At 45.9% G+C, this 16,700-nt stretch overlaps 1 protein-coding gene across 3 annotated transcripts in view; it reads left to right on the top strand.

The window, feature by feature from the left end:
- LOC147605499 (beta-amylase 2, chloroplastic-like) overlaps nucleotides 1-16,700 on the top strand; it is a 75,258-nt gene that overhangs the window by 18,156 nt on the left and 40,402 nt on the right. For all 3 annotated transcript variants that reach the window (XR_015265169.1, XR_015265170.1, XM_086793446.1), the window contains exon 4: nucleotides 16,244-16,513. Coding sequence is in view for 1 of the 3 variants with exons in the window: in XM_086793446.1 (XP_086649572.1) it covers nucleotides 16,244-16,513 (270 nt within the window). In the remaining 2 variants the exon portion in view is untranslated. The remainder of the gene's footprint in view (nucleotides 1-16,243; nucleotides 16,514-16,700) is intronic.

Below are 16,700 nucleotides of genomic sequence, written 5' to 3'. Positions count from 1 at the left end.
CCTAGCTCATCACCCTTTTGCTCACCTGTGCTCTTAGTGCAGAAGAAGGATGGTTCTTGGCGCATGTGTATAGATTACAGGGCGCTGAATAAGAATACCATCAAGAATCGATTCCCCATACCGAGGATCGATGACATATTGGACCGCTTACAGGGCTCCACAGTTTTTAGTCGTATTGACTTGAAAAGCGGGTATCATCAGATACGCATTAGACCCGAGGATGTGCATAAGACAGCATTCCGAACCACGTTTGGGTTGTATGAGTTCTTGGTTATGCCCTTTGGTTTGACAAATGCGCCTGCCACATTTAACAGAATGATGGACAGGATTTTCAGACCTCATAGAGAGTTTGTGGGCACATTCTTTGATGATATGATTGTGCATTCACAAACTGAGGAAGAGCATAGAAGGCATTTGGCCATTGTGTTTGCAGAACTCAGAAACCATAGATTGGTGGTTAATGGCAAGAAGAGTGAGTTTTTCTTGCAGGAGATACATTTCTTGGGGCATATTGTGTCTGGTCATGGAGTCCGTATGGATCCAGCCAAGGTAGAAGCAATACTTAACTGGCCAGCTTTGAGGACCGTGCATGATGTACGCAGCTTTCTAGGATTGTGTTCCTATTACAGGCGTTACATACGGCACTTTGCTGAAATTGCTTCGCCTCTTCATGCTTTGACGAAGAAAGCAACTCCGTTTAGATGGGCTGATCGGGAAATTACAGCATTCAAAAAGCTCAAAGAAAAGCTTACTTCGGACCCAATATTGGTGTTACCGGAGTCCGGACCTCCGAAAAGCTTTTGTTGTCCAGTGTGATGCATGTGGAAGTAGCATTGGTGCAGTTCTCATGCAAGAGGGACATGTTATAGCCTATGAGAGTAGAGTTTTGCAAGATGCTGAGAAGCATTTACAGGTGTATGAGAAAGAGATGTTGGCTGTAATTCACGCTCTTTCTACATGGAAACACTACTTGCTTGGGGCTGATTTCACTGTGCAGACAGATCATCAGACCTTGCGATATTTCCTCACGCAGACTAAGCTTTCAGAGAAGCATATGCGTTGGGCAAACTTTTTGTCAATGTTTCACTTCCAGATTGTGCATGTGGAAGGCAAAAAGAATGTAGTGGCAGATGCTTTGTCACGCAAGCCACAGGTCTCTGCAGTTTCACTTGCTTATCATCATGAGCTTGATGAAATGAAAGAGCAGTATGCCCATGATGAGGATTTTGAAAGGTTGTATGATCAGATGTCTGAGGGTCAGCGGCATGAGCATTACACTCTCAGAGATGGGTTTTTATTGATGCATGGCAGACTGTGTGTTACCAGGCCATTGCGACTCAAGGTTATGATTGAAAGTCATGCTCCACTGTATGCAGGTCATAGAGGTATTGACGCCACGGTCAAAGCAGTGGAGACTTTCTTTTATTGGCCAACTTTGAGAAGAGATGTTGATGCCTTTGTGAGGCAATGCATCGTATGTCAGAAGGTAAAGTTTGACCGTCAGAAGACACCAGGGTTATTACAGCCTTTACCTATTCCGGATAGACCTTGGGAGAGCATTGCCATGGATTTTGTATTTGATCTTCCACGGACACAAACGGGAAATGATGGCATTTGGACTATCATATGCAGGTTCAGTAAGCAGGCTCATTTCATTCCCGTGAGGAAGACAATTAAAGTGGATCATATGGTGAAGTTGTTCATGGCGAACATCTTCAAGTATCATGGCTTGCCTACGTCTATCATTAGTGACCGTGATCCACGGATGACGAGTTTGTTTTGGAGAGGGTTATTTGACAACATGGGTACAACTCTCAAGTTTTCATCGTCATTTCATCCACAGACAGATGGTCAGTCAGAAGAGGCTAACTCTACAGTGTTGGATCTTCTCAAGTGTTATGTGTCAGAGCACAAGCAACAATGGGAAAAGTATCTTCCTCTAGTGGAGTTTGCATATAACAACACTGTACATAGCTCGACAGGCAAGGCGCCTTTTGAGATTGTAGAAGGAGGGAAGAAAGTACCACCCATTTTGCATACAAAGGATAAGATCTTTGAGGCTGATCAGTATGTGGAGAGCTTGGATGAAGCTTATCGGAGAGTTAAGTTGGCCCTCCAGAAAACTCAGCAGAAGCAAAAGAAAGCCGCAGACCGTCACAGACGTGATTTACAGTTTGCATTGGGTGATTGGGTTCTTTTGCGTTTTGAAAAGGCTAGCCGCTAGACTCAAGAAGATGAAGGGTAAAGAGCGCTTATTCCCTAAGTTGAGCATGCGATATTATGGGCCTTTTCAGGTTTTGGAAAAGATTGGTGAGGTAACCTATCGTTTGAAGTTACCAGATCACTGGAGGATTCACAATGCTTTTCACGTGAGTCTTCTTAGACCTTTCCGTGGGGATGTGCCTGAGGATGTATCAGATGAGGCTCAGCCGGAAGTTGAGGAACTTGATGAGGTTCTGATTCCAGAGCAGATACTGGCACATAAAGAAAGGAAGGTACGAGGTAAAGTTTCCCGTCGCTATCTTGTGAAGTTCAAGAACTATTCACCGATGGATGCGAAGTGGATGGAGGAAGGTGACTTAACAGATTCACCTCAGGTTTTGCAGCTTTATCTCGATGCCTTTGAGTTAGAGCCGACTCTTATTGTGGCTCATTCAGGTTCAGCAGAGCATGGGTCTGGAGCATTACCTGATGCTCAAGAGGGGGGTAGCACCACTCCCTTGATACAGACAGGCTCAGATGACATCTAGAGGTCGCTTGGTGCAGATTTTATCTCATCCGAAGGTACTGAGGCTGACAGTACATCTGTTTATGGGACTTCTATGATATATGTGTACTAGTCACATGGAGATTTTTGTGGATATGTATGGTTCACAGTGGTATACAACTTGAACTATTACTATGCCATTGGTTTGCAGTGAATGTTGATACATGTGTATGGCTCAGAGAGATTGGGACGCTGATCTTGCCATATTGTATACTTCACTTTGGATATTTTGATGCATCACCAGAATGCAATCGAGGACGCTTGCCATTTTTCAAGAGGGGGGTATGTCATGGCCCTGTGAAAATGGAGCAGGACAAGTGTGGGCATGGTGGTTGCAGAGTCAGAATATTTTATGATTCACATGGGGGGTGCCCGGACAGAGTTTAAGATGTGTGGACATCCCTAGGTGTGAAGGGGGGAACTAGAAACATTAAGTTTTAATGTTTATTGGAGTTTGCCCCTAGGCCTTAGTGGCCCTAGGAACTTATTAAAGTTGGGGCCCTAGGGATTAAATTGGGGAGGAGTTTTCTCTCTGTTCTCTCTCTCTCTCTTCCCTTTTTGGGGAGTCGTGTAGCAAAAGAGGAGTTTTCTTCATGCGCATGATTCACTAGCGTGGAAAAGCATAGAAGCTGAAGGCGGCTGCTAAAGACCAGTCTGGTTGCTGTTTTTCTGTTGGCTGTGAGCTGTAACAGGCCGTACAGCAGCCGTACAGTGCTGTACGACTGCTGGGTTTGCTGTGGACTGAGGAGCGCAGAGCTGTGGGGCTTTTTCACTGCTGGTTTGGCTGCGCAGAAGGCCTGAACAGGCTGTACAGTCTGTTTTTCAGCAAGTACACCTTGTACAGCTGCCGTACAGTGTACGGGCAGCAAGGTACAGCAAGTACAGTTGCTGCAGAGGTGCTGACAGGTGCTGAACAGGTGCTGGACAGGCCTGATTACTCAAATTCAGGCGACCAGAATCAAGACAGCAAGCTGTTCATGCAAGTACAACTCCTGGCACGTATCCCGAGGCAGTACAGACGGGTACAGTGCTGATTTTCAGATCTGTATTTTCAAGGACAGCATAGGAGTGAGCATCAGGAGGAGGATACAGGCAAGTGCAAGCACATGTGTGAAGCAGGGTTGTGGATTCAAGTGCCTGCAAGCACAGATTGGTGCTGTTGCTTCCTCCAGTGTTGTTTCACGAGCTGAACTTGGTAAGCTCTGTTTCTGTTCATCTATCTCTCTTTCTACTGCTTGATGTCTGTTGCAGATATGTGTTATCTGGCTCCTTGTGAGAGGAGGGGTATGGCAGATTGACAAGAGATTAAGACAGAGATTGGACAGCACATGTATGTTTGAGCTGAGAAGATGTATCATGCTCTTGAGTTATGCCAGATGTATGCCCATGGCTGGCCTGCTTTGTGATCTTGGCTGATCAGAGGGAGGCACAGTGTGTTGCTTGAGGACACAGATCTGTGTGCATAGATCCTTTGTGCTGAGAAGGATTTGTGGGCCGTCAGATTGGACTTACAGGTGTAAACTCTTGGCTGGTCTTTGTGTTGTACTCAGCCATACATATTATTTATAATTGAATAAAGAAATACCGCAAGGGGCGCCAAGCTTTGGGGCCAACAGGTGTCGCTGTGTTTTCAGATTTGGGCACTCTAGCTCCAATCTGTGTTTTGTTTCTCATCTAGACTACAAGTGGACGGGTGATTGCTTCTACCGCACTCTGGTTTTCTATCAGAGGCCGGTTTCACTTTTCCCATTGTTGCTTGTGCTCTGACACATAACACTTAAGAAGATCTAACACCCAGGATCATTAATGTGGGCATGGGGGAGGTGTAGAACCACCCCCAAGAGGCCAGGAGGGCCCCGGCTGTTCCCACCAGCCATGTGTAGGACTGGAAGGGGCTGTCAGCCAGCACTATGGCCTGTAAACAGCCAGCCGACTGGGCCCCAGGCCCTACAGGGGCTGTCGGCAGGTGTGGGACACAGCCCACACAGGCTGCCCAGCAGCCCATAGCCCATGCGCAAGTGCCCAGCCAGTGCATAGTGTGAACACAGGTATTTTTAGCATTATTTGCTATTTCAGCAGTCATGGAGCTATTTTTTTGCCAGCCGACTCTTGTAGAACTGGCCAATTGGATGCAATAAGGCGTATATAAACCCAATGCTGGAATTCAATCATTCATCTCATATTTCACAAAGTGCTGAAGCATCTCAAGGGCCCGGACAGCCAAGGGAGAAGCTAACGCAAGGGTGAAAGCTGAAGGTAAAGGGCAGAGATTTATCTCAGCCAAAATAGGTCAATGCCACAGGACCATGCTACTTTTTGATACGTGATGGTTGGCTTTTCTACAAAGGCCGATTGTGTATCATGAAGTCATTCATGGCAGCTCTTCTCTATGATGCCCATGACGCTATCACTGGTGGTCATGGGGGCATGAATTCGACTGTGGAGAAGTTGGAAAGACAGTATTATTGGTCAAGAATGAGGTGAGATGTGTTTGCACATGTGCAACAATGTGACATGTGTCAGAAAGTGAAAGCTTGTCGTGGGAAGAAGATAGGGTTGTTACAGCCTTTACCGATTCTCGAAAGACCTTTCCAAGATATATCCATGGATTTTGTCACGAATCTGCCTCCTAGTCCAGGTAAGCGTAATACTCAGTGCTCGACTATTGTTGATAGATTTAGAAAATTTCTTATGCTTATTCCTTGCACTGCCAATGTGACTGTCGAGGATGTTGTCCATTTGTTCATTTTGTATTTGTACCCGATTGGTGGGATCCCTAAGACTATAGCGTCAGACCGAGATGCCAAGTTTACCAGTCATTTTTGGAGGGCATTGTTTGATGACTTTGGTACTAAATTGAATTTTTCCAGTGCATTTCACCCACAGACTGATGGCCAGACAGAAATCTACAACTAGTTGGCCTTTGATGTGCCCAAGTGTTATGTCCACGATCAGCAAGGTAAGTGTGAATCTTATTTGCCTTTAGTTGAAGCTGTTTTGAATGATTCCTTTTCTTCAGCTATTAGCAGGACTCCATATGAAGCAGTGTTTGGAAGACCATTCCAGTTGCTATCAATCATAACCTTGTCTTCAGTACCTGAAGCAAACAGAATGAAGGAGTCGTACCAGGAGATTTTGGAGTCAGTGAAAGACAGGTTGGCTAAAGCATAGGAGGCTTACACTCGACATGCCAACAAAGACCGAAGGGATATGAAGTTCTCGGAAGGCGATTGGGTTTATCTTCGAATCATGAAGCAAAGATTGAAACAGGTGGGCAAGCGATGTCCAAAGCTATCATTGAAGAGCTTTAGACCTCTTTCCATCGAGAGAAAGATTAACGAGGTTTCAATGAAGTTGAAGCTACCTCCGAGCTGGACTATGCATTGTCTCATTAGAAAAAACAAATGTACTACACTTTTAAAGTGAAAACCATGCTTCTATTAACAATGACTTATGTACAATATAGGAGATGGACTAAAGATAAGTCCATCTCCAGAGCACCGCGAGCCCGTGCATCGCCTGGTCAGAATCCTCCAGGATCCTCCTTAGGTGCCTTGGCACTTCACTCAGGGACCGCTTCGTCGGCCCTCATCCATCGTACCGGAAGCGCACCATTTTAACCATACCGAGGCTGGTCAAGACCTGGGCAGGATTTGCCGCGTGAGCTGTCCTTTGAACACTCCCCGCCAGTCTACATCTATGGGTAACAGAGATGGTTTCTGCCTTTGGAACTAAGGTATGACTGAGGACGATTGGGACATTGATCTTTGTCATATGGTTTTGGCTGTACTTGACCACAGGATTGGTCAATTGGATATTGAGATGATGCTATTTGTGGAGTTGATCTCCTTTGGAATGGCATGGTTTGGTTGAGCTCAAAGTCTGCAGCAACCTGAGCTAACACTTCGAGACTCATGAAGGGCATAAGTCTTGCGAGCAGTCCTAGAATTGGGTTGGTTCATGGATATATAATGATCGAACTCTATTTGTGCATGTATGCATACACTTTTTGAGGTATTATTATATTTTGGTGCCATTGGATCCTGGTACCCTTGAGAATACATTGGATAATACTTTGGATTGTGTCGTGTGATGCATGTATATATGATACATCAAGTACTTTATTATGTTCATGGATGCACCACTGGGTGTGACTCTTGCGGGATGGCCATGAGACATATGTGGGAAGTACTTAGTGGATGTATTGTTTGGATGCATTGAGTGCTTTCATATGCTCATGTTGCACCATCAGTCATGGGTCCTGCAGGATGTCCATGGGCGTAAGGCTTGCGAGCAGCCCTTAGATTGTTATTTTGGAGTAGGTAGAGCATCTTGAGGAGCATATTGTTTGCGAATGCATATATGTGTCATATGTAGAATGATGCATGGTTTTGTTTTTGGCTAACACATGTTACGTGTTTCCACTTGGTTTTAGTAGACTTTTGCTGCATGTTCTGAAGAACAAGCAAGAGTTGTTTGTCACTTTGACGTGATGGTGTGGCCTTATTGTCCAGGATGATTGTTTCATCACCCAGATGCATTTGAGAGCCATTGATTTTGTCATATGGGAACTCTTTCCTCAGAAGATGTCTTACTGTGCCATTGAGTGCAATCGAGGACGCTTGCTATTTTTCAAGAGGGGGGTATGTTACGATCCTGTGTTTTCCTCTGGATAGTATGCAGGTGGGCACGGGGACATGGTGGACAGTGTGAATGGCATCCGTTTGGAATTGAGAAGGAAACCCATATGTGGACAGTCCCAAGTGTGAAGGGGACAAAAGGATTTTAAGTTTAAAGGTTTATAACCTTTGGTACAAAAGGATTTAGTTTATAAGGTTTTATAACCTTTGATGATTTAAAATAATAAAGGATGCGCTTTTTGGCTATTGCTTTTAGTTTTTGCTTTTTGGAGAAAAGCAGGATGAGGCGCCTCCTTATTAAGGAGAAGGGTGGTGAAGTCGGTGTGTGTGGCACGCTTCTCCTTGGATAGCTGGTCGCCAGAGAGCACAAGCGAACACTGGTCGTTGGCGCATAGCAACCGAGGCACCGCAGTAGGCAAGGCAAGGCCATGACCTTGGTGTTGGTGCCAGTGAGAAGAGAGAGGTAACATGGTAAAAAGCAAGGAGTTGGCTGGGGGTGCACGACAGTAGCTAGTCGCAAGGGCTGAGAGAAGGCATCGCGGGTGGGGGTGCACGACAGCAGCCAGTCGCCAAAAAGCAAGCCAAAGCAGGCATACCACAGGTTTGGGAAGGCGGTGCAGGGGATGGGCGCACAACAACGAGCCAACCGGGTGTTGGTCGTGGAGCAGATAGCCACGCCAGCAACCAAGAAGCACAAAAGCCTAGCAAAGCTAGCTTGGGGCGGCTTTCTGCAGCGTGGAGCAGGCCGGCATCACCATCATCACTTTTCTCCCCTTTTGCATGCGCCTTCATCTACCTTGTGCTAGCGTTGCACCGAACCTCGTGAGCTTGAGAGGCTACTTGGCGCTCTTTGGATCTATGCTCTCGGGACTGACTGAGAAGGCGAGATGTGGCTAAGAGGCAGACTGCAGAGTCATTTCATGGTCAGGCGCAAAGAGGGTTGCAGCATGAGCCTTTATGGAGACAAAAATTTGTTCGTTTGGAGTGCTGCAGTGTTTGGTTCAAAAAACACTCCATGGGAAGGCCACGATGGAAGCTGTTTTGAAAGCCGGTTTCATCTCCTTACGAAGAGAGCAAGGGTGCTATGAAAAGTGTCTTGGCTAGCAAGTGGTAGGACTTGGATCATGGGACACAACCAAGGTAGACTTGCAAGAGAGCGAGGGTGCCATGAGAGGTGCTGGCTAGCGAGTCTTGAGCCTTGAGTGTGTGCGAGGTCCTCGAGCACTTAGCTTGAAGGCTTTTTGAAGACAAAGATCAAGGGTTAAGGCTTTGCGAATGACCCTTGATGAAGAATACATGGGGTAAGGCTTGCTAAGCACTCATTTGGAAGACCTTGGTGAAACTACAAGGGATCGTGTTGGTGGAGGATTCTACAAGTTGTACTTTGTACTCAAATTTAATCAAGTAAAGAAATACCGCAAGGGGCGCCACTGCGATTTGGGGCCAATCGGTGTCCGTGTACTGTTTGCAGGAGCACTCTAGCTTCCCCTGTTTGTTTTCCTTTTCTAGGTCCTCAAAGGTGTTGAAGTGTTTTGTGTGCGAGTGTTTGTTTCACCGCCCGTCAAGTTTCTGAAGGCTAGTTTCAGGTTCTTTGGCATATGCACATGTACCTCAAGAGGAGATCAAAGCTATGAACTGTATCTTTTTTGGGCTATAGTAGTGAGAGTAAGGGGTACAGGTTATATGACCTTGCTGTTCACAAGGTGCTTACTAGTGGAGATGTAATCTTTGCTGAATATTCAGGTCAGCCCCGACATACAAGCAGCTAAATCAGTCCCTAGATGTTGATTCGTACCCTTGAAGATAGGAAACTTTCAGCTCCTTTGGAAAGCAGGACAAGGGTAGGCAAAAGAGGTGAACCAAGGAGGCATGAGAGTGACTATGCTTGTATGGGTAGTTTGTATGATTTAGAGGAGCTAGCTTCTAATGAGCAGGCTCAAGGCAATGAGCATTGGCCATAGTCACAAGGGACGGGGGACGGTGACGGGGGACGGGGACGGGGATGGGACGGGGGACGGCCATAAGTAGGGAACGGGGACGGGGGGGGAACGGCACTCAAAAAATACTTTTTTTAAAATTTTTCTACTCTACACTTATTCTACTTTGGAAGTACATCAAAATGAGCACAAATTTACACTAAAATGGTAAGCTTTTGAGTCATATTAATAATGAAGTAGATACAAAATGAGTCATGACTCAAGAGTCAGGACTAAGCCTTAAGGAGGCAAAATACATGGAGGGACTCAAATGAGTCAATGACAAAAAAGTGCTGAAGACTAGAGGCTAGAGGCTAGAGCTAAGTAGTAACGCCCATGAATCATGATCCATGAATGATCATCCACGTGAAGTGCTCGCCTCATGGTCATGGGTAGCTTGTGCCAAAGAAGCATCAAGCTCATCCTCAGTCTCATCCTCACTGGCATGCTGCTCCTGCTCCTGCACCTCATCCTCTTGTTGCTCTTCTTGTTGACTCATCTCCCACTCGGTGAAGGAATCTGTCTTCTTGGTCACGCTCTTGCAAAGCATTCGCAAGTTCGCGCTGACGAAGACAAGGTCATTGGCACGCTCTACCCCAAGTCGGTTCCTCTTCCTAGAGGCAATGTGGCTGTAGGTACTCCAAAGTTGCTCCAAGCAAGAGGAGCTGACGGCCTGGCTAAGTATGCGGATGGCAAGCTGTTGCAGCTCTGGTCCATCTGAACCAAAGTCCTCCCACCATAGAGCAGCACCAACTTTGGAGCGGTCAACCTATGCATCATGACAACCATAGGAGCCATGAAATGACCTGTACATCGAAAGCTGGTCCTTGATCTTGCGCCTAACCGATGCATCAGGCACAAGACGATCCAAGATGATCCTCCATCCAGCGCTCACCTCCCGGTCGCTCTCCTGCTTGTTGCCTTGGAATTCTGGGTCCACCACATAAGCTGTTGCATGCAATGGAGAGTAGTAGGAATTCCACCTTTCTAGACACAAGGCATGGATCTCCTCGTATCTGTCTTTGTCAGGCACGAAGTCTTTCAACTTCTCTATCATGCGATCCATGGCCTCGTAGACCTTGCCTATGCATGGTTGCATAGCGTCTACAATTCTCAATAGGTGGACTATGGGCCTCACCATAGCATCTGTGGTCTTCACACGCTCCCACCAAGAGGCGTCATCCGCTCGTAGCCTACACTCTTGGCCAGTGTTTGTATGGGCTCTTGCATGGCGACAAACTCGTCGCTAAGGAAAAGCCCCCTCAAAGCACCGCTACAATCCTTCAACCGGCCCAACATGAGAAAGTTGTAGGCAAACCGGGTGTCGGAATATTTGAGGAGAGAGAGACAGGACCTCTTGTTGAACTCATGCCGAAGTCTTTGGTGGTTGAGGACAAAGGAGACCATGGTGTTGGCCTCCTCAATGAGCGGGCTGATCCATGGTAATGCCCCGATGTCCTTGAGGAGGTTGTTTAGGCAATGAGCCATACAAAAGGACACCGTGACATGTCTATACATACTTTGGAGAATAGCTCCCGCCGCCCTATTGGAAGGCTCCCCATCCGCAACAAAGCCCACTACATGCTCGGGGCCAACGATCTCCATGGTGGTAGCCCACTCCACCGCAAGCACATCCGCGCTCTTCCCAGTGCCGGATGCATCATGAGATGAGATGAAGTACATCTCTCCGCGGGAATATGCAACCATGCCGTGAATACTCCTCTTGCGGGTGTCACTCCATCCATCCACAATGAGGGAGACTCCGTTCCTCTCCCATTGCCGCTTTGTGTTGTCGGCCACTTGCTCTACAATGCGCTTCTCCTTGTCGAGCAATGTAGTGCGCAAGCTGTCGGATTAGGGAGGCGTATAGGTTGAGCCATACTCCCCAATCTTCTTAACCATGACCTTGAAGTATTCCGACCTATTCAAGAAAGTAATTTACTAATGAGAAGGGGACTAGGATGATGAAAACATGAATGATGAATTGGCAATGATCGATTGCACTTACCTAGCCGCTTGAAAGGCAATGTGGTCGTGGGAGAAGAAGCGGGCCACCGCCATATCCACCTCCTCCTTCAACTTGGGGTTTCAATTCTCTCCAAGTGTAGATTGTTCCCGTGGGCCACGTAATGATTGAGAGGCCCTGGAGATGGAGGGTGCCGGTGTTGTGGATGGAGTAGCATTCCGACTTGATGGTGAAGGTGATGGTGTGCATGATCCTGATCCACCACATGGCTCCATTGTAGAGGCTTGAGTTTCTCTCCCCATCGTCGCGGGATCCACGGCCACTCGTGGTGTCCTTCTTGTCGCTTCGACCGCTTCGTAGACGCTAAGCTTGTCAAGAAGTTCGCGTCTCTTCTCGGGCGTGACATTCGTGCAAAACCTCACCTCATGCCCACTCATGCAAGAGGTGGGCTCGCACTTTGTCGGTGCTACCCGTTCGCCGGTACGGGCAAAGCTTGCATACCCATGGCCGAGAACCGCCTCCATGAACGGATGTGGTGTAGTTAACCTCCTCCCACCATGTCCATCCCGTTGTCCTTCTACGAGAAGCCCCGGCACGTGAGGAGGATGCCATGGTTGAAGATGGCTTGACTCTTGAGCCTTGAGGAATGAGAGAGAGAGAGAGAGAGAGAGAGAGAGAGAGAGAGAGAGAGCCTTCCTTGAGGAATGAGAGAGAGAGAGAGAGAGAGAGAGAGAGAGAGAGAGAGAGAGCCTAGAGGCTTGGAAGTTGGAAGACTCGAAGACTCAAGAGTCAAGACTCCTTTCTGTCTTTATAATCGTGCATTATTCAAGCCCTATTTACAAATAACCTACTAAAGCAAACTAAGTAAACTATATCTACTACTTAGATAATCACTTTTTTTTGGAAGTCCTCGTCTCCTCCTCCTTTTTCTCACTTTGATTTAGGAATGTCTATGGTGTTGTATGCCCAGATGTTGTAGAGCTGGGCATACAACACCATAGCCATTTCTAAATCCTTGTCTCCCCCTCCTCCTCCTTTTTCTCATTGATCTGCAGAGCTGCTGAGCATACAACACCATAGCCATTTCTAAATCCTTGTCTCCCCCTCCTCCTTTTTCTCACTCTGATTTGGGAATGGCTATGGCTACTGTGCTACTTGCTATTCAAGGACATATGAAATACCTTGACCCCCAATTCCTTGAGGCTTGAGGGAGAGCCTAGGCCCTAGAGCTTGGAACTTGGAAGTTGGAAGAGAGAAGATTCAAGAAGCTTGAGCAATGAGCCTTGAAAGCTTGAGCAATGAGCCTTGAGAGTTGTGAACTTGTGTGTGCTTGTAGCCTTGTAGAGGCTTGTTCTTATATAGATAGGCAAGAGAGAGAGAGGAAAGCCTCAAGGGCAAGAGAGAGAGAGAGGGCCAAGCCTCAAAGAGCCAAGGCCCAACAGCCATAAACGGCTAGAAGAGCCAAGGCCCAATAGCCATAAACGGCTCGAAAGGAGCAGGCAGGCGGCAGGCAGGCGCAACGGTCAAAAACGCAGCAACAGCAAGCGCAACGGCTCTTTGTCGTCCCCGCACAGCGCCGTCCCCGACAGGCGTCCCCGTCCTTGCGCCGTCCCCGTCTCGTCGTCCCCTGTGAGAAACGTCCGTCGAGGGACGTCCGTCCGTCCCCATCCCTGCGCCGTCCCGTTTCGCGATCCCGGCGTTCCAACGCTTCGTCCCCTCCGTCCCCTGTGACTATGGCATTGGCAAAAGGCCATGCACGATGAATATAGTGTCCTTCACCTTTGGAGAAGTGGTAGAAGCTCGGCTCGTTGGTCTCTGTATAAAAATTGTGTCCTCTTGGTTAGGACAATTTTTTTATATGTAAACGTGCACCTACACTTGGGCACTGATGACGTGAGTAGGGATGTCGTAGCACCTAGTTGATGCTATCCATGATGGAGTTGATGATCTTATACTTCATGTTTGGACAATCTTTGAGGTAAAGTTCACACTTTTTGTATTCTTGTCTTTGCTTGTTTTATTTTAGTGAATTAGTCATTTAAAGTTTGTTTTGTCGTTGCTAATTAGTCATTCAAAATTTGTTTAGCTTGTTTGTTAAAAATTCTTTTGTTGTGGTTCAATAAAGAATTTGTGTGTGTATGTGGGTGTGTGTGATTTAGTTATGTATTTGTCTAGTTTTGCAAACAGCTGACGTCTCGCGTAGCAAGGTCGGTCGAGGTCTTGTTGACCAGTCTCGGTTCGATTTAAATGGTGAGCTTCCGGTACGGTGGATGAGGGACCAAGGAAGCGGCCTATGAGTGAAGCGCTAGGTGTACTGCGAAGGATCCTAGAGGGTGCTGACCATACGGTGCTCAGGCTCTGGGTCACCGAAGATACTCACACGTGCGTTGTGGAAGATATTGGAACAAGGAGGAGTAAGAGTTGTTTTCTGAAACGGAGTATGGATCTGGTTGATTGACCTGCTGGTCCTTAACTGATGAGTCCATAACTCTCTTATATGGATCTGTTGGTTGATCTTGCTGATCTTCAACGAGGATTCCATCTTGATTTTTATAAGTGAATATTTGCCGGGTACTATGAGCTAGGAACTATCGAAAAGGCCCCTGAGTGAACAGGTGGTGAGCGTTCTGGTTGCCAATGAGGCCATAGATACTCCGATGAAGGAATGATTGGAAATTAAGATTCAACCGGATACTTGGAAGTTTATGATCAGTAACATTTCTTCTCAGGTGTTCTATATTAAGCTTTCCTATTTTGATTTGTTTGTTTTTAGTGATTCTCTTCTTTCTTTTAAATTTATTCGTTGCTAATTAGTCATTCAAAATTTGTTTAGCTTGTTTGTTAGAAATTCTTTTGTTGTGGTTCAATAAAGAATTTGTGTGTGTATGTGGGTGTGTGTGATTTAGTTATGTATTTGTCTAGTTTTGCAAGTTATTATTATTGTTGCTAATTAGTCATTCAAAATTTGTTTAGCTTGTTTGTTAGAAATTCTTTTGTTGTGGTTCAATAAAGAATTTGTGTGTGTATGTGGGTGTGTGTGATTTAGTTATGTATTTGTCTAGTTTTGTAAGTTATTATTATTATTATTATTATTTCTTCTCAGGTGTTCTATATTAAGCTTTCCTATTTTTGATTTGTTTGTTTTTAGTGATTCTCTTCTTTCTTTTAAATTTATTCGTAAGTTCAGATTTATCTGGCCTTATGATGATATATATAGTTCCATTATCAAGAATTGTACATTTGATCTTATTGACTTACATCCTAGTAAAAATGTTATTGGTACAAAATGGGTGTACAAAGTCAAACGGACTAGTTGCTAAAGGATATTCTCAAGAAGAAAGAAAGATATATTAACGTCTCCTAAAGGCTGAAATGGCCCATGAGACCGAAACAAGGTACAACTGATGATGATGATGTCTCATCATAACAAATCTGAAAGAAAGAATGAAAATAGTAACATCCTAAGAGAGCTAAGAGCTGAAAGCTGAACCAATGAATCGTCGCGGTAAACTCCTTTGGTGGCGGGCAATGATGGCTCGAATCTGCTGATGGTGAGGGAGTTGTGGACGTGATCCTCGTGGTCGTGGGCGTCTCGCTCTACAGATGGCAATGGCTCTGTCCAGGGTGACTCCTCTGGAGGGTGGTCTGCCAGGTAGGCCTGTAGATGGGGGAGTAGAGGCTGGTGGGGTTACAGTGCTGGTCTAGTGAATATACTAGTGGCTGACCATATAATCAAGTGGAAATGTAGATCTCTGATCTCAGCCCAATCACTGCTGTAGATTACCCTCAATCACCTGTTGACTAGAGAAATGCTCTACAAAAGGCTCAATCGCTTGGAAGAAACGAGATGAGGAAATGAATATTCAACCAAAATTTGTGTAGTGCCCATCTGCCTTAGTTGGCCGACCTACAGGTTGTAGGTCTGCTGAAGGGGGTCCAAGACAAGCCCAGAACATGCACTCTGGCCATCCTGACTGCCACGTGACATACCCAACCAGTCTGCCTCTGCTGCCCACGTCTATCTGATGCTGCCCAGCTGTTCATGATGTTGGCCACCTGCCTCTGGTGCCTGTCGGCTGCTGCCAGGTGGATCTGACTAATTGTAGGTGTGTGACGTTTTCAGCTAACTTAAGCTTGAATGCCCATGGCATTCACCCTACCTGTCAGAGCTTCATATCTTTGTGCAACCATAATACCTGCTGCAGCCTGCTCTCAGTGTCTGTGTGACTAGCTCATTCACAGACAGCTGTTTATATAGCCTTCCGTATGCAAGTGAAGGTTGCAAATGCAGGTAGCTGAAACTCTCTTGGTGAGTGAAATGATGAAAGACATGAAACAAATCATTGTTGGCATAGCTTTCAAGGTCAGTGTTTGTAAGAAGCCATCTCTTCAAGTCTTTACAAGACATAAGTACCTGATGATGGGTGGGGGCAGCTGTTTATGAATGTGCTATCAAGCCTGTCCATAGAGCCTGCCGTCTCCATAATTTGTGGATTTCTTTACGATGGCCTTAAGTGGCGTTTCGAAATGAACACTGCCGTCTCCATAATTTGTGGATTTCTTTACGATGGCCTTAAGTGGCGTTTCAAAGCTTTGAGGAACTTGCAAAATTAAATTTTTTTACTTTTTGAGTTTGGAGAATGTATTTCGTTTTGTAGAATATTTATCCTGTGCACAGTAAATATCTTATATGATTTAGAAAAGGAAAACATTCATAGTTGTTGTGTGTACTCTTTAATACCATTTGACTCCTATGAGTTTGGTGTGGGTATTCTTCATGGCTGTGTAGCTTTCTTCCATACTTTTTAGTTTTTCAATCCCTGTGCGAACTTCGTCCTTCACAAGGTTGGGTGTTATTGAACTTCAACTCGGACATTCTTTTACATCCTTGCAGGCACATTCTACGTGGGTTTCTTCTCCTGCCAGTGGGAGCAGATTTTCTGCTGGGCAATTCAATTGTCCACAGAAAGTGCTCTTATCTGATACTTCAGATGGCGATATGAAGCCTGCTGAGCTGGTTAAGATGAAAGAGAATCTTACATGCAAAGCTCAGGGACAATATAACTCGAAAGCTTGTCTACATCTGCTTTCTACTAGCCTTGAGAGGGAGGCTGGGAACTACAAAGCAAACATGAATGGCAAACTCTTTTTGCAGGAAGATCAGGTGCCACTTATTCTTAAAACATCTCCTTGTTTCTTTGTAGGAGTTTTGGAGTTTTCAGGTAAAGCTCTTTTGGTCTTTGTATAGTTTGTGTGTAGAAGATTATCAAATTTTATGATGTCATGGTGGTGATTTGGCCCTGTGTTGTGAATTCTATTCGTTATCCATATTGCGTAACATGTGACTTGTT

The sequence above is a fragment of the Cibotium barometz genome, chromosome 59, assembly GCF_041138505.1.
Source record: "Cibotium barometz isolate CiBa-2024 chromosome 59, ASM4113850v1, whole genome shotgun sequence".
NCBI lineage: Eukaryota > Viridiplantae > Streptophyta > Polypodiopsida > Cyatheales > Cibotiaceae > Cibotium > Cibotium barometz.
The sequence above is the reverse complement of the archived record's forward strand: the minus strand, read 5'-3'. Positions and strand labels throughout refer to the sequence as shown.